General features: G+C 42.6%; 1 protein-coding gene across 1 annotated transcript in view; it reads left to right on the forward strand.

Annotated features, from left to right (window-relative positions):
• The window catches only part of LOC102423522 (ATP-binding cassette sub-family A member 3-like), a 254,535-nt gene extending 233,831 nt beyond the window's left edge, over positions 1-20,704 (forward strand). Inside the window, exons 28-32 of the mRNA XM_023764831.1 lie at positions 7,658-7,845; positions 8,435-8,605; positions 8,980-9,170; positions 20,108-20,181; positions 20,564-20,704. Coding sequence (XP_023620599.1) covers positions 7,658-7,845; positions 8,435-8,605; positions 8,980-9,170; positions 20,108-20,181; positions 20,564-20,704 — 765 coding nt within the window. The remainder of the gene's footprint in view (positions 1-7,657; positions 7,846-8,434; positions 8,606-8,979; positions 9,171-20,107; positions 20,182-20,563) is intronic.
• Positions 20,705-23,490: the final 2,786 nt, after the last annotated feature.

The following is a 23,490-nucleotide window of genomic DNA, read 5'->3' on the forward strand; positions in this document are numbered from 1 at the left end:
GCTTTTATTATGTTGAGGTATGATCCCTCTGTTCCCACGTTGCGTTTTATCAAGAAAGAGTGTTAGATTTTGTCAAATGCTTTTTCTGCATCAATTAATATGATTATGTGATTTTTAGTCTCTCAATTTGTTTATGTGATGTATCACGTTTATTGATTTGAGGATATTGTACCATCTTTGCATCCCTGGAATAAATCCCACTTGGTCATGCTGTATGATCTTTCTAATGTAATGCTGGATCTGATTTGCTAGAATTTTGTTGAGGACTTCAGCATCTATGTTCATGAGGGATATGGGCCTATAATTCTCTTTCTTTATATTGTCTCTATCTTGTTTTGGGATTAAGGCAATACTTCTTCATAGAAAGAGCTTGGAATTGTTCCTTCCTCTTGAATTTTTTGGAATCATCTGAGGAGGATAGGTTTTAGTTCTCCTTTGAATGTTTGGTAAAACTCCCCTGTGAAGCTGTCTGGTCCTGGGCTTTTGTTTGCTGGAAGCTTTTTGATTGTTGCTTCAATTTCCTCCTCAGTTATATTCCTATTGAGATTTTTTTAAAATTTTTTTCTGATTTTATTTATTTGGGTCCTCTCTCTGCTTCTTGGTGGTGAGTCTGGCTAGAGGTTCATCAATCTTGTTTATACTTTCAAAGAACAAGCTCTTGGTTTCATTGATCTTTTATAGTTTTTTTGGACTCTATGTCATTTATTTCTGCTTTGATCTTTATTATCTCCTTTCTGTTCACTCTGGGCTTTTCTTGTTGCTTTCATTCTAATTCTTTGAGTTGTAGAGTTAGATCATTTATTACCAGTTTTTCTTGTTTTTTGAGATAGGCCTATAATGCTATGAACTTCCCTCTCAGGACTGCTTTCATTGTGTCCCATAGATTTTTGATTGTTGTGTTTTCATTGTCATTCATTTCCAGGATGTTTTAAATTTCTTCTTTGATCTCTTTGGTAACACAATCACTGTTTAATAACATACTACTCAGCATCCAAGTGTTTGGATTTATTTTCTTGTTTTTATTGTAGCTTATTTCTAATAATTGTGCTATTGTGGTCTGAGAAGATGCTTGATATGATTTCAGTCTTCTTGTATTTGGAGAGACTTTGCCTGTGACCCAATATGTGTTCTATCTTTGAAAATGTTCCATGTGCACTTGAGAAGAATATATATTCCGGAGCTTTGGATGAAACTGTTCTGAAGATGTTCTAAGATGTCAATTAAGTCCATCTGATCTTGTGAGTCATTTAGGATTGATGTTTCTTTTCTGATTTTTTGTCTAGAGGATTTATCCAGTGATGTTAATGGGGTATTAAAGTCCCCTACTATGATTGCATTGCTGTCAATCTCTCCTTGATATCTTCCAGGAGATTTTTTTATGTATTTGGGTGCTCCTGCATTGGGTGCATATATGTTTACCAGAGTTATATCCCCTTGTTGTATTGATCTCTCCAGTATTATGAAGTGGCCTTCCTTATCTCTTGTTATGGCCTTCACTTTGAGGTCTATTTTGTCAGATATAAGTATTGCTACCCCAGCTTTTTTTTTTTCATTTACATTTGCCTGAATGATATTTTTCTAGCCCTTCACTTTCAGTGTATGTGAGTCTCTTGTTCTGAGGTGGATCTCTTGTAGGCAGTATATATATGGGTCATGTTTTCTTATCCATTCAGCCACTCAATGTCTTTTGATTGGAGTATATAGTGCATTTATGTTTAAAGTTATTATTGATAGGTACTTGTTTGTAGCCATTTTATTTTAGTGCCTGTGTTACTTCTTCCCTTTTTATTTCTTCTTTTTAACACAATCCCTTTAGTATTTCTTGCATTGCTGGCTTGGTAGTGATAAACTCCCTTAGCCGTTTTTTGTCTGTGAAGCTCCTGATTTTCCCTTCAATTTTGAATGATAGCCTTGCTGGATAGAGTAGTCTTGTATTCAGTCCCTTGCTTTGCATCACTTTGTATACTTCCTTCCATTCCTTTCTTGCCTGATGTGTTTCTGTTGATAAATTATTTGATAATCTAATGAGAGGTCCCTTGTGGGTAACATTCTGTATCTCTTGCAGCCTTTAAAATTCTCTCTTTTTCATTAATGTTTGCCATTGTAATTATGGTGTGTCTTGGTCTGGGTCTTTTGGGTTCATCTTACTTGGGACTCTGCTTGTGTGACTTTTTTCTTCCCCAAATCAGGAAAGTTTTCTGACATTATTTCTTCAAATAGGTTTTCTAACCCTTACTCCTCCTGTTGTTCTGGCACCCTTGCTATACATATGTTGCTTTGTTTCATGTTGTTCCAAAGCTCCCTTAGGCTCTCCTCCTGTCTTTTAATTTTTGTCTCCAATTGCAGTTCATATTGGGTGGGGTTTGCTGCCCTTTCTTCTAATTCACTAATTCGGTTATCTGCTTCTTCTAATCTAGTGTTGAAATCTTCCATAGTGTTTTTTTTTATTTCCGCTTGATTCTTACATAAGTTGTTGATTTCTCATCCATCTGGTTTATGAGCTACATGACCCTGATTCTGAATTCTTTTTCTGACAAATTGCATGCCTCCGTTTCATTTAGTTCATTTTCTGGATTCCTCCTTTTCTTTTTTTGGTGGTTATTCTTTTGTGTCCCCATTTTGCTCTCACCAAAGGATCTAGGTATTGGATTGCACAGTCATGGCTCCTGGGTCAATTTTTTTGGGCTTGGCAGCAGATCGCATGGTCACGGCTCCTGGGGTCAATGCATTGGGCTTGGTGGTTCTTTGTGCAATCACTAGGCCTGGGGTTGAAACTGCTGGCTTGGCTTGAGTAGTCGCGGTGATGCCTGCTCACGTGGCTGCTCCTCGGGCATTTGCAGCAGTGGCTGCACACGTGGCTGCTTTTGCGATCGTGGTGGCGGATGCTCCTCGGGCATTTGAGGGCAGCGGCTGCTCCTCTGGCGGTCATGATGATGGCTGCTTATGCAGTTGTGGTGATGGCTGCTGGCCTGGCTGCAGTGCCCAGGGCTAAAACTTTGGGCCACCGTTTTCTAACCCTGCCTCTGGTGTTTCTTTTTTTTTTTAAATTAAATCTTTATTGTTCAGATTATTACATTTGTTCCTCTTTTTCCCCCCCATAACTCCCCTCCTCCCAGTTCCCACCCCACCCTCCGCCCTCACTCCCCACCCACTGTCCTCATCCATAGGTGCACGATTTTTGTCCAGTCTCTTCCCGCATCTCCCACACCCCTTTTCCCCCCAAGAATAGTCAGTCCATTCCCTTTCTATGTCCCTGATTCTATTATAATCACCAGTTCATTCTGTTCATCAGATTATTTATTCACTTGATTCTTAGATTCACTTGTTTATAGATGTGTATTTGTTGTTCATAATTTGTATCTTTACCTTTTTCTTCTTCTTCCTCTTCTTAAAGGATACCTTTCAGCATTTCATATAATACTGGTTTGGTGGTGATGAACTCCTTTAGCTTTTCCTTATCTGTGAAGCTCTTTATCTGACCTTCAATTCTGAATGATAGCTTTGCTGGATAAAGTAATCTTGGTTGTAGGTTCTTGGCATTCATCACTTTGAATATTTCTTGCCACTCCCTTCTGGCCTGCAAAGTTTCTGTTGAGAAATCAGCTGACAGTCATATGGGTATTCCCTTGTAGGTAACTGAGTTTCTTTCTCTTGCTGCTTTTAAGATTCTCTCTTTGTCTTTTGCTCTTGGCATTTTAATTATGATGTGTCTTGGTGTGGTCCTCTTTGGATTCCTTTTGTTTGGGGTTCTCTGTGCTTCCTGGACTTGTAAGTCTATTTCTTTCACCAGGTGGGGGAAGTTTTCTGTCATTATTTCTTCAAATAGGTTTCCAATATCTTGCTCCCTCTCTTCTTCTGGCACCCCTATAATTCAGATGTTGGTACGCTTGAAGCTGTCCCAGAGGATCCTTACACTATCTTCGTATTTTTGGATTCTTTTTTCATTTTGCTTTTCCGGTTGGGTGTTTTTTGCTTCTTCGTATTTCAAATCGTTGACTTGATTCTTGCAATCCTCTAGTCTGCTGTTGGGAGTCTGTATAATATTCTTTATTTCAGTCAGTGTATGCTTAATTTCTAGTTGGTTCTTTATCACATCAAGGGTCTCATTAGATTTCTTGAGGATCTCACTATATTTATCGGCGGTCTCACCAGTCTTTTCAAGGGCCTTCCTAAATTTATCAGCGGCTTCTAGACACTTCTTGAGAGACCTTAAAAGTGTGGTTTTGAACTCTATATCCTCCATTTCTGACATTTGTGTCCTGTTTCTTTGTCTCCGCATTTTTATGCTTTCTTGGTGCACCCCCTAGTGGTCTTTGTGCGTAGTCTTGTTGTAGTTAAGCCTTGATTGTTGTAGGTAATACTGGGAGGGATTTGACCTCCAGCCAACTGGCTGTGAGAATCAGCTGTGTCTGCAGTGGGAGAACTTCTGTCCTCTAGGGAGGTGCTAATCTAGCCTTTGCCTGAGGCTATCCGGCAAATGGCTCTGCACAGGGCTTGGGCGGGGCGGATCCCACGGGATCAACAGGGCAGGTGGAGTGAGCAGTTATGGCTGCTCTCAGTCCCATCCCCAGAGGCTCTGCCTCTTAGTGTCCCAGCAACCGCTGCAAACCTCGGAGAGAAAGCTGCCCTTGAGTTCCGACTGATGACAGACAGTCCCGCTTCTCCCGTATGAGTCTGGGTCCCTAGAGACTCGCCCGAATCTGGAGCTCAGAGTCTGAGACTCCCTCCCGATTGAAACAGACAACCGTGCCCTCTTCCGTCAGCCCGCTCCGCATGCACTCCGCACCTTAGTATTTTCCTTCCGCACTGCGCCTCCTCTGAGTCTCGGTATGCTTTTCTCTTTCCTTCTAGTTGTAGAATTTCCACTCAGCCAGCCTTCCTGTGGTTCTGGGTGATGTCCGTTCCGTCTTTTAGTTGTATTTTTGAAGTGGTTGTGCGAGGCAGCAATCTCCGGTGTTTACCTATGCCGCCATCTTCTGGTGTTTCTATCTGAAAACTAGATAGAACCTGCCTCTGTGGAGGATGGAGTTCCAGTCGTGGGTTCACAGCCAAGGCCTACCTTTCACCTTTAAATCTATAATTCATCTGCATACTGTCCATAAGGGTAAATATTCATTTTTTTCCTAACATATAGCCAGTTGACTCAGCACATTTTGGTGAGAGATTGTCATTGCTCCAACTCCTCTACAATGTCAACTTTGTCAACTATTAAGTATTACCTAAATATGAGTCAGTTTCTGGACTATGTTGTTTTTCGTAGGTTTATTTGTTTAGCCTTTAGCCAGTACTAAACTTTCTTAGTTATAGTAGTCTTATAACAAGTCATAATATTTAATAGTGAAAAGTGTTCTTCAATGTTACTTTGGTTATTCTTGAACTTTTAAAAATTATAGATATATTGAGGAAATATCCTATCTTTGCATATACTTACTGAGATTTTTGAGTGGGCATTCCAGAAGATTAACATATTTATAGTACATATGTCATTTCCATAAATTTGTTTCTCAGTAAGTGCCTCAGAATAATAGTTTAATAGTGGTGCATGGATGTTACATTAATAAGAGAATTCAGCTTATTGTGTACAATTTATTTCAATATATTTTGTTTTAATATTAACTTAAATGATTTTATTTTTATGCCTTATTGATGGTCTATAGAATTACAATAGACTTTAAATACTAAACTTGTTCAACAAAATTGCTAAATTCTATTAATTCTAATATTTATTTATAAATTTTATTAGAATCTTTACTTACACAATCATGACCACCTGCAAACAGCAAAGATTTGTTTTCCTTCCCAATCCTATGCTTGTTTCCCTTGTTTACAGCAAGGGCTAGAACCTCTACTCTGCATTGAACAGCAATGGCAATTGCAGAGTTTCTGCATCTCAATCTCAGGGGAAAACCTTTTATTATTTGTTTTCACTTTCTTTCTGCAAATGCCATTAATTCACCCTCACTGGCAAAAGATATTTTCACTGTGTGTAGAATTTGAGGTTTGCAATTATTATTATTTTTAAAATATATTTTTATTGTTTGCAGAGAGGAAGGGAGATGGTGAGAGAGATAGAAACACCAATGATGAGAGAGAATCATCCATTGGCTGCCTCCTGCATGCCCACTACTGGGGATTGAGCCTGCAACCTGGGCATGTGCCCTTGACCTGAATTGAACCCTGGATCTTTCAGTCCACAGACCAATGCTCTATCCACTGAGCCAAACCAGCTAGGGCTGCAATTATTTTTAATGAGCCAGTTATTATGTTGTTTCACTATCACCTAGCTTCCACCACTACCTTTAAGAAATCAGCTGTCAGTATGACATACTTTATATTATAATCTTTTTTCCTCTATGGGCTGCTTTATAATTTTTCTCTTTGTTTTACATAAGCTTCAATATGAAGTACTTAGACGTGGATCTTTAAATTTGTATTCTCTTGAAAGTTATTGGCATTCTTGAATTCATTAATATGTTAAATTAGTTTGTATAATTTTTATTAGTTTTCAGATATTTTTCTTGTTCCCATCTTTTTGTCCAGATGCAATTCTGATTATCCAGATGTGATATCTCTAGTTTATCATCCTAATCCCTCAGTGTTATTTTATTCGTTCCCCACTTTTTATTTTTGTGCTGCATTCTAGGAACTTTCTTATGACCTATCTTCAGCAGATTAATTTCTTCCATTGTAATTAATTCAACCCATTCACAGAAATTGTAACATGACTCTTTTTTTTCATTTCTAGATATTTAGATATATGGTTCATTTCTAAAAGGTCTACATGACTTTATACTTTCCTCTTTTATAAAATAGTTTTAAACTTTTAAAATTTATTTAAATATAATAACTACTATCATTTTTTTCATCCGATCTACTAATCCCAATACCTGAAGTTATTACAGATGTTTCTGGTATTGGAATTCATGTTATTTTTTCCTAGTTTATTGACTTATCTTTGCATGTAGCTCATTTATGTTCAAAAATTATATGAGAGAATAATTTCATATCTAGAATAAAGAGTTTACTTAATTTCTGCCAAGAGTCTAGGATCGCTGTAAATGAATTAATAAAATCCCAGAGAAAAGCTATGAATTTTACTTATTTAAAATAACTTTATTTAAAATGTTTAATTAATTAATTTTAATAAACTAATATTCATCTTTTCTCTGGATATGTAGTCTATGTACATCTGAAGACAAATATACAAAAGGTTTGGTTAACTGATAAAGCAACTCATTGATTTACCCTGCTTATGAGCGTGGGAAAGGCTTGTTTCCAGTTCAACCTTCCTATGAAACGAGGTCTACAATGACTGTGCAACCTGTGCAGGGCAAGAACACCCCTTGTGGCATGTGCCTTGGAATTCTTCATTAATGAGGGGAGAATCTAATATTCTAATGCTCCAAATTCAATGGTGCTATAGGATTTTATTTCTAACTCCTTCATCCTCCAGATTATTAAAACTGAATTGGGGAATCTGTTATTTTAATTTGAGACAATAGATCCACTCATCATAATTTTGTTGTCTTTAGAAAAGAAAATTCTTGGTAGTACACTTAGAAGCATAGCCTGGAGAAGTGAAGGTCTTCTATCTTATTAAAAAATGCTCAGTGGGACTGATGACTTGGGTCCTTATCAAGGCAATTCTTATAATCAGGTGAAGTCAAGAGTTGGCTATTGTCCTCAGTCTGATGCCTTGCTGGAATATATGACTGGTCGGGAAATAATGATCATGTATGCCAGATTATGGGGAGTCTCGGAGTCCCAGATTCAGCTGTATGTGAGCAAATGGTTGACTTCACTGCAACTGGAGTCCCATGCTGACAGGATTATCAGAACCTATAGGTGAGTCAATATACTGATCTTTTCATTGTGGCTGCTAATGTTGTGATGCTTCCCTGTGCTTCTGATGTTTGAAATAAATGCTTACAGCATCATCTAATTCCCTCTATCACACAGTTATTTAATTGTGAAACTGTCTAATCAGTTGTTAGGTTAAAATGCAGTAATAAGACAGGTCAATGTGGTTCCATGTCTTTCCTATACAGAGATGAAACTCAAAATCTTAGTTATGATTGAACCATAGCCTCTGAATCTCAAAGGGGAGCATCTTATTCTTCCTAGTGGCCACATGGTTCTTTGTGTCCCAACAAATTATGGTGGGATTTATGTACCTGGGAAATCAGAACACCCTAAGAACTGGTAAATAAATGTCAGTGATAATACTGCTAAAATCAGTTACATAACAGTCACTCCTTTCCATTCCAGTACTTGAGCCTGCTACCTCATTGAAGTCACATTTAACCAGCACCGTGGATATCCATGCTTTGTGCTTGCTGAGACTCTCAACATTTGAAATGTTACTATCCTATAAGCAACTGATTTATATATCCTTCCCTTTCCCTGCATTCTCTCTCCTTCTATGACCATGAAGTGGAGGAAACAAACGTAGGCTGAGTACTGCTATTGCCCTGATGGGAAAACCCACAATTATTTTACTGGACGAGCCATCAACTGGCATGGACCCAGTAGCCCGACGTCTGCTCTGGGATGCTGTGATGCAAGCACGTGAAAGTGGAAAAACCATTATTATAACCTCCCACAGGTGTGACTCATTGGGAGGCTTGGAAGAGGGTTGGCAAGCATTGTAGTGGTTGTTCAAGAGAATTATTTGGGGCTAGGAATATTGGACAGCAAACTTGCTTGAGAATGTGAGTTCCTCATTAATCCTAATCAGTGGAAGAGTCAAGAATCCATTAAGTTACATAACCAAGCGTGGGGAGAGGACGAGGAGTTCAGATGTTCTATGTGAGGGTTTCATACTCATTATTTGAAAAATTTCCACTTCTCAAGTATGAGCTTTATGATTGGCAAATTCCACTTCCCTTTAGAAATAGAATCACAAAATCCTGAATTATAGAAGGTCCTCCAACAGGGAATGTTTCTATTTTACATTATTCTGGTACCTTATTTTGCTAGGATGGAGGAATGTGATGCCTTCTGTACCAGGCTGGCCATCATGGTGAAGGGAAAGTTTGTGTGTCTGGGCAGCCCTCAGCACCTCAAGAACAAGTTTGGCGATGTTTACATCCTAAAGGTCAAGGTCAAGACTGATACACACAAGCATACATTAAATGATTTTAAAGATTTCATCACAATGACATTCCCAGGTAAATTAGATTGGGCTGTTTTGTTCAAGATGTATTATATCATATGTGTTGTTCTCACTATGCATATGTTTTATGTCTTCAGTAACTGTTGCTGTGGATTACCAATATAATTCCTTTTGGGATTGTTGTTTCTATAACTTCTTGTGTCTGGTTATGCTAAGAAATTTTGCACACACAGAAAAAGGGTTCACACTAAATTCCTATATCACTTTAATAAGACAGATTTGGATTTCTTCTGTCCATGTAAATTATATCTCTAAGTCACAATTATCATCATAATTCTCAATTATCTATATACTAGAGGTCCGGTGCACAAAATCTGTGCACTGGGTAGCGGGGTGTGTCCCTCAGCCCAGCCTGCACCCTCTCCAATCTGGGACATCCCTCTCACAATCCAGGACTACTGGCTCCCAACCACTCGCCTGCCTGCCTCCTTGATTGCCCCTAACTACTACTGCCTGCCAGCCTGATCCCCCCTAACCACTCCCCTGCCAGCCTGATTGACACCTAACTGCTCCCCTGCCAGCCTGGTCACACCTAACTGCCCTCCATTGCCAGCCTGGTCGCCCCCAACTGCCCTCCCCTGATGGCCTGGTCACCCCTAACTTCCCTCCCTTGCCAGCCCGGTTGACCCTAACTGCCCTCCCCTGCCATCCTGGTCGCCCCTAACTGCTCTCCCTTGCAGGCCTGGTCCCCCCCAACTGTCCTCCCCTGCTGGCCTGGTTCCCCCCAACTGCCCTCCCCTGCCAGCCTTGTTGTTCCCAACTGTACTCCCCTTCAGGGCTGGTCCACCCTAACTGTCCTCCCCTGCAGGCCTGGTCACCCCCAAGTGTCCTCCTCTGCTGGCCTGTTCACCCATAACTGCCCTCCCCTGCTGGCCATCTTGTGTCCACATGGGGGTGGCCATCTTTGACCACATGGGGGCAGCCATCTTGTGTGTTGGAGTGATGGTCAATTTGCATATTACTCTTTTATTAGATAGGATATATATAAAAGCCTAAGTGACCGTTATGGTGGAATGACCAGAACAACTGGTTGATATGATACACACTGACCACCAGGGGACATCTCCTGCATTGAGCGTCTGCCCCCTGGTGGTCAGTGTGCTCCCACAGGGGGAGCACTGCTCAGCCAGAAGCCGGGCTCACAGCTGGCGAGTGCAGCTACCATGGCGGGAGCCTCTCCCGACTCCACAGCAGCAGTACTGAGCGGCGGCAACAGGCACAGTGGGTCGGGATGAGCATGAATGGCACGGCACCCGGCCCCAATTCTGGCTCCTCTTTGGCTGCCTGCCACTTGGTGCACTGCTACATCCCCTGAGGGGTCCTGGACTGCGAGAGGGATGTCCAACTGCTGGCTTAGGCCCCATACTGGTGCCGTTCTCTGTAGAAGGCAGTCAGTCAGGACAACTCAGTGACTCAGGGAAGTGCAAGGAACTCAGGGTGAGCCTGCCTCCGCATTTGACTCACCCACTCGATGGTGTTCACAGGACAGACTATGGTGACCCAACCCATGCACATGCAGCAGCTGCTGAAGCTCATGCAGCAGGCCGTGCAGCAGCAGAAGGCCATCAAGCCATAAGCCAGCAGGCGGACATCTCCTGAGGGGTCCTGGACTGTGAGAGGGCACAGGCCAGGCTGAGGGACCCCTGCTCCAGTGCACGAATTTCATGTACCAGGCCTCTAGCTTTTATATAACATCCATGCAAAGTTTGAAGGCTTTTTCCCTCCAGCTGAACATGTAACTCTGGTCTTTTGGTCTTAGCCAGGACATGATATTACAATACAAAGAAGAACCACTAAGCTTTTCTCTCCTTTCAAGAACATATCTGCTGGCAGGGGACAGGGGTGGGTAGAAGGGGTCCATGGGGGAAAAGAAGGGCCATGTGTAATTCTTTCAACAATCAAGATTTTTTAAAAATAACAGGTCTGCTTCTGTATGTTAAAATCAATAAGCCTCTCTCTGCCTACATGTTACCAGAGATAGAAACTCTTTCTCTCCTTTATTGCTCTTTCCTAAACATAAAACAGGGACATGGCAAGGTTCTTAATAGTTCTGTTTTTTATCTTAGTTTCTAATTTTCTAGGTTGAGCAAACTACCACAGAAGTTCCCATTGTGTGTCAGACTGAGGAGTTAAAAGTTTCTCTCTAGGCAAGGGGAAATAGTATGATTAATTACACAGTAAAAATGGGGATCAGAAAATTGATAAGAAATGGATGGTAGAGCAGATGTGGAGAACAGATATATGGGAAAACAATTCCTCACTGCTGGCCATAGGGAATATGAAGTGCCTATGACACATGCACGTTGATATGTCCATTGACTTACATATTCATTCAGCAAAAATTTTTGAAAATTTTTTCATCAGAGTTCTATTTCATGTGGCCTCTAAATTACCACAATGAGAAGCTGTGACCAGAAAACCTCTTTTACTGTCAACTGTCCTAGCAACTTGCTCTTCCTGAAGAGAAACACTAAACTCCAACCCAAGACCTATCCTCAACAATGTGGACACAAAAATGTGTCTTTAATGGGAATGTGGGTTAGAGGCCCAGTTTCAACACTAAGGTGGTTGTTGCCAAGTCCTTCCTCACAATATCCTTAAACAAATAGCCATTAAAATATGACAGAATCAAAAAGAAATTAATATGAAACCTATACCTAAATATTGATTTTTAAAGAAAATAAATAAATATTACAAACAAAAGTCATCTAGAATATATATTTTTAAAAGGACCAAAGTAATGAGAATATTTAGTAATGATTCTACATAATCTCAGGGAAAATTAAGTAACCATGTATTTTTTAAATGCACAAGTAAGATGATTTTGTTTCTGCCATATGGAAGATTATGTACTCTGAAAAGCCATCCTAGTGAAATAAAACAAGAAATTGGTAGAAATGAAACACCTATATCTTTAATTGAGAACTGGCTCAGAAACAAAAGTCAGAAAACTCTTTTTAACAATCAACAGAGAAAACAGGAAAAAAAGAAGGAAAGTAAAAGAAAGGAAACTGAACTGTAAGAAAATGCAAATCCTGGAAGCAAATACCATTGTCAGCACTGGGATCAGTGATAAAGCTCTGGACCCTCCAGTTGGGGAGCTCATGCTGAGATGCCATGTGAAGGGGGCTTCTGATGGGTGGTCAGTAGCACCCTCTAATTCCAAGCAGGAGCACACAGCGATCTTCTGTTGAGAAGACCATCCCTAATTTAGGTTTGGACTGAGGCAGATAGCAGAAAGTACCAGAGAAAGATCTACACTGAGAAGTCATATGATTTAATACATCCCAGAACACTCTGAAGAGGGAACCCTACAGTACAAATCCTAAAGCTAAGAAGGTTTTTCTGGGGTCCAAGATAGAGGATTATGACCAAATCTACAGCTATGTATGGAACAATTTCTGCTGAAAAAGACTAAAAACCAGCTGAAAAGCTTTCTCCACACCAGGAATACAAGGGCCACATCGAGATGTGTGGGAGCGGCAGAGGCACAGCCTCACTAAAACCACCCCTGGTGCAGAGATTCCACAACAGGGAGGGATCTCCTGCCTCAGAGCTTCTCCCTGGGAGCGAGAGGCTTGAGCCCACACTGAGTACTCCAAACCTTGGGACCTGCACTGAAGAGACGAGGCCCTCCAGAACATTTTACATTGGAAATCAATAAGGCTATGCCTGGGGGTTGGGGGCTGTGGGGTTGTGGGATCTGAGATACTTCTTCTGGGGGATAACATGTCCCAGGACCCGGTGCAAGGGCAGCAGCAGTTGGAGAGGTACGTGGATTATGTGTGAAGGCTTATTTGCTAATCTTGTGTGTGTGTGTGTGTGTGGCCTTGGAATTAAAGTGTTCAGGTCTCAGATCTGCTACCTTCATTGGTGTCTTTAATCTAGTGACTTATACTCTCTCTCCCTTGCCAACCTTTGTTTCTTTATCTGTAAAAATGTAGATAATTATTTTAAGCATAAGATGATTGTGAGGATTAAGTGAAATGATGTAAAAGTATTGGGCAATAAATGCACTTTATGCAAGTATAAGGTATTATATCATCAAATATTATATTAACTAGAAGCCCAGTGCACAAAATTGTGCATGGGGGTGGGGGTGGTGGTGTCCCTCAGCCCGGCCTGCACCCTCTCGCAATCCGGGACCTCTCGGGTAGGGTCCCTAGGCCTGGGCAGTAATCAGGGCCTATCAGGGCTTTCCTTCCCCTGGCTGTTGGCAGCTGGCCCTGCCCCCACCACTGCCACTGCTTGTGATTTGTGTGGTGCTGTTCCCCCTCCCATGCCACCAGTTGCCTCCCTCTGCAGGCAACAAGTGTGGGGTCCGATTGCTTGGCTGGCCTGGGCTTCCCTCTGCAGGGCTATTGCTGGCCGCCCTGCACACCTGCCACAGCGCTGCTGGCCGGTGGCCTGGGCCTCCCTCTGTGGGGCAATCAATTGCGCAGGGGCGGGGGGAGGGGGGGTGCTGATCGATGGCCCCAAAGAGGGAGGCCCCGCCCACCCAGCCAGGGCTCTGCAATTAATCGCAGTGCAGAGGGTGGCCTGAGCATCCCTCTTTGGGAAGATCAATCACAGAGCCCTCCCATTGATTGCCCCGCAGAGGGTGGCCTGGGCAATCGTGGGGTGATGGCAGGGGCCCCTCGCCAATTGCATTGCACTCACCTTGGCTGGCCTGCGTGTCATAGTGTGGTCATCCAGACAGTCGTTCTGCTGTTTGGTTGTTCAGTCAACTTGCATATTATGCTTTTATTACTATAGATAATGATATAATTCTAGGCACTATGATAGATTGTGGCCTTCCTGTGGCTACTCCCTTTATACTAGAACATGTTCTAGACAAAAATCTGTCTTCCTAAGGTAACATACAATGGGTGGAAAGGGATACTTATTGGATTTTTCCAAGTATAAGTATCAAAACCATGACCACAATAGTAGAATGAAATCAGCCTAGTCCAGGTAAGTGTCTATAACAATTCCTGGAGGATTTCTTTAGTTCTGAACTTTATGAAGTGAACAAGAGATAGTTTAGGAAGAAGTATCTGAGTCTACACAAAATCCATTAAAAGTGGCTGGAAAACGTGTCTGCAGATAAGGATCAGGAAATTTCTGGCAAAACTAAATCAACTCATCACAAATTGTCTAGTGGACATTTGATTCCTACATATATTTCTTGATTCCATCTACTTCAATTGTAATAACCAACATGTAGACAAATATTGAAGGAAAGTTGAGTGATACCTCCATTTTTGCCTCCTTTCTCCCAATAGAAAAGTTCTTTGTTCCGTGCCCAGAGGGATCTGGCCAAATATACACCCTGCGGCTTTCCCAGGGACATCTCTACCCATCATTCAGATAGTCACCCTTACAGAACAGTCACAGCATGCTCGGAAGGAGCGGCTGAGGCTGTGTGCCTACTTTATGGGCAAGGCTTCAGTTTCCCCAGTGCGTTGAGTCTCATGGGTCTGCCATTTATGAATCTCCAAATCAGGATGTGTACCTTAAAAATGTTTTAAATTTGTGAGCCTCTTTTTGTAGATAGCCTGACAAATCACACATTTAGAAATTGCCTTAGTTGAAATAAAAGTTGAATTCCATGAAATGGGACCATCTTTAAAAATGTGAAACGGTATTGTACAATAGAACTTTCTGTCATGATTGAAATGTTCTAGATTTGTGGTAGCCATTAGCCACCTGTGGTTATCAAACACTTGAAATGTGGCCAGTGCAACGAAGGAACCTAATTTTTATTTTATTTTATTTTAATTGATTTAAATATTTATGGCCACATGCGAGTCAGTGTAGATTTTGGAACATATAGTAGCTTCACTTATTTACCTCTATTAGGGCTTTCTTTTTTGGTTACACGTTTGTACCACCTTCTCTGTGGGCTCCTTCACATTCCTCTAACACCATAAAATGATTACACTTGCTGATATGAGGCTTGGAAAGTAGCATAAAAATGTGTCCATTCTCTGAACAACTATATCCATGTGTCAAGAGTTTTATCTTGGGAACTTAACAAAGAAGATTTATCATTTAATTAATATTAGGATAACAGTATGTGTCAGGCACTAAATGCTTTATCACTATGAACACATTTAATACCCATTACAATTCTATTTGGTAGGTACTCTTTTTTATTTTTTTAGTTAAAATATCTTTATTTTATTTTATTATTTTTAATATTTCAAGAAAAATTATTTTAAATATAATAATGTTACATGCAATAAACATTAATATTTCAAGAAAAAAATTAATATAATAATATTACCAAAACTGTACTAACATAGTATAATATCACAAAAGTTATAGGAAATATAAAAAAACTACAAATAACAGGATTACTTCTATTATATTCTAGAATAATTTTTTTCTCTGGCTCTATTTTTGTTCATCAGTTTATGTTATTCATTATATTACCCCAAATGAGTGAGATCATATGATATTAATCTTTCTCCGACTGGCTTATTTTGCTTAGCATAATGCTCTACAGCCAAAATCATACTCAATGGGCAAAAACTAAAACCATTTCCCCTAAAAACAGGAACAAGACAGGGATGCCCACTTTCACCACTCCTGTTACACGTAGTACTGGAAGTGCTAGCCATAGTGATCAGAAAAGAAGAATAAATAAAAGGCATCCAAATTGGAAAAGAAGAAATAAAACTGTCATCATTCACATAAAAAACCCAAACACTCCATCAAAAAACTATTAGACTTAATAAAAGAATTTGTCAATGTAGCAGGATACAAAATTAACAACTAGAAATCTATGGCTTTTTTATACACCAATAATGAACTCACAGAAAGAGAAACTAAAAAAAACATTCCCTTTATCATTGCAACAAAAAATTAAGATACCAAGGAATAAATTTAACTAAGGAGGTAAAAGACCTGTACTCAGAAAACTACAGGACATTGAAAACAGAGATAGAGGAAGATATAAACAAATGGTAGAATATGCCGTGTTCATGGATTGGTAGAATCAACATCATTAAAATGCCCATACTATCCAAAGGAATCTACAGATTCAATGCAATCTCCATTAAAATACCAATGGCATATTTCACAGACCGAGAACAAACTCTCCAAAAATTCATCTGGAATAAAAAAAGACCCCAAATAGCCTCAGCAATCCTGAGAAAGAAGAACAAAGTTGGTGGGATCACATTACCAGATATCAAGCTATATTACAAAGCCGCTGTTCTCAAAACTGCCTGGTTCTGGCCTAATACATATAGACCAATGAATGGAACAGAACAGAGAACCTAGAAATCGACCCAAGCCATTATGCTCAATTAGTATTTGACAAAGGAGGTATGATCATACAATGGAGTCAAGACAGCCTCTTCAATAAATGGTGTTGGGGAAATCGGACAGAAACATACAAAAAAATGAAACTAGACCCCCAACTTACAGCATACACAGAAATAAACTCAAAATGGATAAAGGACTTAAACGTAAGATGGGAAACCATAAAAATCTTAGAAGAATCCATAGGCAGCAAAATATCAGACATATGTCGAAGCAATATTTTTACTGACACAGCTCCTAGGACAATGGAAACTAAGGAGAAAATAAACAAATGGGACTGCATCGAAATAAAAAGCAAAAGAAACCATCAACAAAACAAGAAAGCCCACTTCATGGGAGAACATATTTGTCAATGCTACTCAGATAAGGGTTTAATCTCCAAAATTGACAGAGAACTCATACAACTTAACTTAAGGAAGATAAACAATCCAATCAAAAATGGGCAAAACCTAAATAGACACTTTTCAAAAGAGGACATACAGAAGGCCAAAAGACATATGAAAACATGCTCAAAGTCACTAATCATCCAAGAAATTCAAATCAAAACAACAATGAGGTATCATCTCACACCTCTCAGAATGGCTATCATCAACGAATCAACAAACAAGTGCTGGCGAGGATGTGAAGAAAAAGGAACCCTCATGCACTGCTGTTGGGAATGCAGACGGGTGCAGCCACTGTGGAGAACAGTATGGAGTTTCCTCAAAAAACTAAAAATGGAACTCCCATTTGACCCAGTGATCCCACTTCTGGGAATATATCCCAAGAAGCTATATGCACCCCTATGTTCATAGCAGCACAATTCACCATAGCTAAGATTTGGAAACAGCCTAAGTGCCCATCAGCAGATGAGTGGATTAAAAAATGGTGGTATATCTACACAATGGAATACTACACTGCGGTAAAAAAAGGAATTCTTACCATTTCCCAATCTTAAAGCATCTACTAGCAGTGGTTCTCAACCTGTGGGTTGCGACCCCTTTGGTGGTCGAACGACCCTTTCACATGGGTTGCCTAAGACCATCCTGCATATCAGATATTTACATTATGATTCATAACAGTAGCAACATTACAGTTATGAAGTAGAAACAAAAATAATTTTATGGTTGGGGGTCACCACAACATGAGGAACTGTATTTAAAGGGCCAGAAGGTTGAGAACCACTGTGAGGGTCAGGGGCCAGCTGAGATTTTCTTGCGGGGTGGAGGTGCTGAAAGCTGCCACTTTTGTGCTCTCCCTCTCCGTCGCTAGCCCAGGTGGGCATGCAGGCCAGGCACGTCCCTCTTCGGGTGCTCTTCCTCTGCGTCGGTCAGGCTGTGGGCGCCTTTCCTCAGCCGCACTAAATCTGGGAGTTCAGGCCACACAGGGACCTCCCTTGATCACACTGCCCTTGTGACCAGAGGAGCTTGTGTTCCTGGGCCCCTAGCCTGGTGACCGCACCCAGTGCACTGCACAGACAGCGCGCGGAGACACACGCCAGTCTGCCTACGAAAAAGACTCCTCAGTTAGCCTGGAGCTCAAACCTGAGGCCAGGCTTCAGGCTGGCCTCACATCAGGCGGCTGTAGAGGTGCTTAGGGAATGAGGGAGGGAGACGCCATCCTGGGGCCTCTCCACAGCTCACTAGTTTCTTCCAGAAAGGAACTCACACACTCATCTGAAGCCGATTTTTTGCAGCTGTCACCCAGGAGTCACTTCCAGATTTCCTGGTCTAGAGATCAGCAGTGTTTACAATGGCAGACCCACCGGACTGTATTTGCAACTTTAAAAGCTGCTGCCTGAGGATCTGGCTTCCACCCAGCCTAGAAGTAGGTGCTGGCTGGGATCACCTGAGACCTATTGAGAATAAATCAGGCCCGGCTGGTGTGCTCTGTGGTTGAGCATCAACCTATGAACCAGGAGGTCACAGTTTGATTCCTGGTCAGGGCACATGCCCAGATTGCAGGCTCAATCCCCAGTAGGGGGCATGCAGGAGGCAGCCGATCAATGATTCCCTCTCATCTCTGATGTTTCTATCTCTCTCTTCCTTTCCCTTCCTTTCTGAAATCAATAAAAATGTATTTAAAAAAATAATAAATCAGGCTACGAAAATAATCACAAAGGTTGAAGAGACAATCAAAAGCTAGGGCAAGGTTGAGTGATAAGGTTTATCTCCTATACAAGGCCATTCCTTCAAGAATGAAAGATGTCACTGTTTTCCTAATACATAGAAATAAGCACAGACAAGCAGAATAAGGAAACAAAGGAATACATTCCAAACAAAAGCAGACAAGGAAACATCAGAAATAGACCTCAGTCTTTTTGGAGATTAATATTCTTATACAGTGGGGCCTTGATTTACGAGTTTAATTCGTTCCGTGATGGAGCTCATTAAGGAGCTCGTTAACTCAAATTACTCTGTCAACTCAAAGCAAAAAATCAGCCGAGGGAAGGCTCCTATCTCGGAAAAACTCATTAGTCGGGACACTCGTAAGTCAAGGCCCCACTGTAGTTTCAGTGGCTAAATGGAAAATACATTGTGGAATATTTAGAAGCCAGATTATAGTTTAGAAAGGAAAATAAATGAATTGTAGCAAGATGCAACCACATAAATGAATCTTACAAAATCTGAGTGAAAGAAGCAGAAAGAAAAGAATGTATCCTATGTGACTCCATTCACATAAGGTTCAAAAGTAGGAAAACTCTGCCTAAATTTTTAGGGGCACATGCATAGATAAGAAGACACTAAAAAAGAAATGTCCACAATACCAGTGGCGGCACTGGTTATTTTTTATGGGGGCCAGGGGCTGGGAAGTGGCACATGGAACTATCTGAGTTACTATTACTTGACCTAAATGAGGTAGTTTCATCAGTGTTTGCTTTGAATAACTCATTAAGCTAGCTGAAGTATTTCAACAGGCAAAAACAGAACTTTATGTGATCATGGAGATAATACATGTGTTAAAATTCTTATTAAGAAAAGCCACACATCATTGTAAACATGTATTTTTTTTACTTTAATACATTTTAATTCCAGTTAATCCAATTTGCAGTAATCTGCAAATATGCATTAAGTGTAAATACCTCAGTTCGTTCTAAATTAGAAATGGTTTCTTACCTGTAAAAGAAACAATACAGCCTCCTGTGGGTGGTGCATGAATGGCGGCCCCTCTCACATGGTGTGTAATCGTAGCCAGGAGTGCTTGTCCTGCTCTCCTCTCCAGCAAACACACTGTACAACACTCCTCCTCCTCACACAGGCAGACTGAACATCCTCCCAGCGCAGATGCTCAGCACATGTTGACAAATAAAGTCTACTAGTGATAACCTTAGAATTTCTGAAGGCAAAGTTTCATTCACTGGGCATGTGAGCTGATATTTTGTGTGTGTGTGACTGCAAGCCAGCCTTAATTATTATAAACCTCACATAATAAGGCTATTTCTACAGGAACAAATCTGCTGACAGGAATGAACCATGTCATGTAAGTCAGAGAGAGTGGGCTATTTGATCATACCGCCTTTGTTATAACGGCATCTATTCCTAGTTCTATTATATATAACTAATAAATGTAGCAATATCTTGGCAATTTTAAATTAAATCTGTAAGATTACTCACCTATGTGTAATATATTTTCTTTTTTTAGGTAGTGAATTAAAGCAGGAGAACCAAGGGATCCTTAACTACTACATTCCCAGAAAGGACAATAGCTGGTCCAAGGTGACTATAGAAATCATGCCATTCTAACATCACATGTTAAGAGAGCACTAATGATGGGGCAAATATTTGCTATTCAGGCATGTGTAATGGCAGCCTGTTATAGGAGCAGAGCCTGCAGGTTACTCTTCAGACACCCTAGATTTTAATTGCTTCAATTTCTGCTCCCTACAGCCCATTGTTAGTCCATGTCCATCAACAGAACGGGGACAGAGAACTGCTTCCTCTCAGGTTCTCAGTTATGGCGTCCTCCCATGTCCCCACCTCCCCTCTGTGCCTTTTCCCCACATGAACTTCGCAGCGGCTGGGAGTGGAGGAGAGGCTCATTTGGGTTGGGGCCGGAGGGCAGGACAGCGATGGTGATTGCACTTTTCTGTCCTTGAAGGTGTTTGGCGTTTTGGAGGAAGCGAAAGAGCAATTCAATTTAGAAGATTATTCTGTCAGTCAGATAACGCTGGAACAAGTCTTCCTGACCTTTGCCAACCTAGAGAACAATGGACTTGACGGCAACAAGGAGGTGCCCTGAGATTCAGTTCCAACCCGAGGCCTGTCTTCTTAGGCCTCTCTCTGCTACAGCTGGATACGTAGGGGGCATTCCTGTGCGTGTGTAGATGTTGGTGTAAATATGCTTATGGAATAAAGAGTCCCCCAAAGGACCATATGTCCCTTCTTTGCAGACTTACATGGGTGGCCTGTGAAGCCAGCATGTGCAAATCTAAAGACATGTGGTGAAATTCATGCTCTCTCTCCTAGAAATATGTAAGACCAGCGCTCATCAAGGTGGGAACAACCTATTTCTGAGAATTCTGAGTGTTTGAACAGAAACATCCAGAAATGATGGCGCTGTGAGATGGGACAGCTGGAAGACCATGAGATTTACTTTTAAGTTGAGTTGTGGGTAAGAGAAGCATTATGCCTGGAACAAAGCATATTTCCCATGCATACACACATACATACATACACACACATACTCACCAATGTTATACCCCAAAATAATCTAATTAAAATAAATAGCAAAGTTTAAGGGGTAAATTGGGTTATTTCCAAAACTCAAACCAAGATTTTACATTTGTAAGATGATGTTTGCACGAAGACCACGCAGAGTCCAAGAACATAAAGCAAAAACAGTCTTTGAAAATAGGATGTTTTCCTTCCTACCCTTGCCTACCTCTGATTAAGAAGAAAAGATGGAGAAATGAGGTGGAGAGAGGTAGATAGAGAGCTCTTCTGATTCTTGTTTGGACAGCTGGAGTCCCCATGAACAACGGAAGTCTAATCATTTCTCCAAAATATGGGCAGGTGAGCAGCCAGTGGGATGAGCCTTGTTGAATTGCAAGATGGAAAGAGTCCATGAAGCTGCTCTATTTTGGGATGGTTTGTTCAAGGTTTTCATGGTCTCAGTCTTACAGTACAAGATGATATCCACAAGGTATTCTCCGTTCTATTGTTTTTAGCTTAATATAACCTCCTGTGAGTCCCATTCCCACACTACCATTGGTCTCCCAGAAGCGATTTCTGTAATTGTAAAATGTGTTTCCCGGGCTAGCCGCGATTCAAAGGGGGAGAGAAGCTACTTAGTAGCTCTTGCATCTAGTCTCCCAGTTGGCTTCCTCACTGACCCTTTAAGACATTCCCTTCCTCTGGGAGCCCCTCCCACTGTCCCTCCCTGCCCCCAGCTCACCTCTGCATCTTCCAGCAAGAAACAAAGATATTGTGCATCAGGTCCTCTGCAGAGCATGTCCACAGGGTTAGCTGTCAGGAGGCACCTAAAGAGCATGCCCTGAGCCTAAGGCTAAGGGACATTACCCAGGGAAGAAACAAATCTGAAGAGAAGGTGGGGATGTGGGCTGGCCCTGGGCCAGGCCTGCTTCACACCTGCCAGCAGCAGGAAATGCCCTCAGGGTCAGCCTGCTGGACCACTGGGAGCTGTGGCCTGGGCTGGCACACAGGATACACTGTTCTGGGGTGGCTGGCAGGCTGGTGGCAGTAGGGGCACCTGCGTGAACCCCTGGGAAGCCACACTTAATGGGGTGGGGACTGGGCGTGGGGTGGGGGAGGTGAGTGAGGCGAGTGTCCTCAGGCTGCACAAGAGGATCCCAGAGCAAACGCCTGAAGCAGCAGTGGAGGCCCTCGTCCAGCCGCGTCCTCCAGCGCCCTCTCTGACAGCCTGACCTGTGGCCCCCAGAGCCCAGCTCCTGGCACCGCGAGGCAGTCACAGGACACCCGACAGCAGGGTCAGCATTCGGAACCTGTGACCCAGCCGGTAGGTGCACCGAAGGTGGAGGTGCCGTTGGGGCGGGGTCGGCCCAGAGGAGCAGGAGGAGGGTTTGCAGGTGGGTCAGCCGAGTGGCCAGCGGCGGCCCGGGCACGAGCGCAAGGGCACAGGCACAAGGCCTGGGGGATGGGGGGGTGGGGAGGGACACGTGCTGGGAGGGGGCGTGTCCGGGAGGGGCGGGCGGAGGGGCGTGTCCGGGGCGGGGCAGCGCGGAGGGAATGTGCGGTGCGGTTGGGCCTGGCGTTGGGTGCTGCGCGAGCCCTGCCGGGCGGAGGCGGTTGAGAAGTCCGAGGGGTGAGTGTCCACTCCTCCAGCTCCCGGTCCTCCTCCAGCTCCCGGTCCTCCTCCAGCTCCCGGTCCTCCAGTGCCGCGCCCGCCCCGTCCCTGCTCCGGGGGCTGCTCCTGGGACTCCCCTGGAGGCCGCCCGCTGTCCGCCCTCAGAGCAGTGAAGCCTCAAGTGCGTACCCCCTTCCCCTCGGCGCCCGACAAGGACAAGCTCGGGGCTCTCCGCAGCCTCTCCCTCCACAGCAGCGCCCGGGGCGTAGGTCACTGCCCGACCCGACCCGGTGCGAGGCGCCCGCCGGGCCCCCGCCCCGCCCCCGGGCCTCCCGGCGCGGCCCCTGGGGGGTTCACCGCGGAGGCAGGGCCGGGGCGGGCGAGGCTGGGCAGCAGGTGCCTTCCTTCCTGCGCAGCCCGCCCACGGCTGCCTGTCCCCGCCGAGGGGCAGCCTGCGGAGCTCACCTGCCTTCTCCCCCTGTGATCTTATCATCTCTGAAGCGAAGGGCATGGGACGCAGGACAAAAGGAAATCGTTCAATTCATTGTTAAAACTATATATTTTTTTAGTCTCTGAATTCAGAAAATCTATTTGTCAGATATTTGCAGCCTAGCTTGGAACTTGGCTTCAGTGGTGTTTGCGATTTTAAAATTTGATCTGAGCCTTTGAATGAGGAATAAGTCCCTTATTGTTTATTTTGTGGACGTTTACTAAACGCTCAATACCAACTACCATGAGGGCAATATTTGTACAGAATTAAT

Source organism: Myotis lucifugus, unplaced genomic scaffold (genome assembly GCF_000147115.1).
Source record: "Myotis lucifugus unplaced genomic scaffold, Myoluc2.0 scaffold_352, whole genome shotgun sequence".
NCBI lineage: Eukaryota > Metazoa > Chordata > Mammalia > Chiroptera > Vespertilionidae > Myotis > Myotis lucifugus.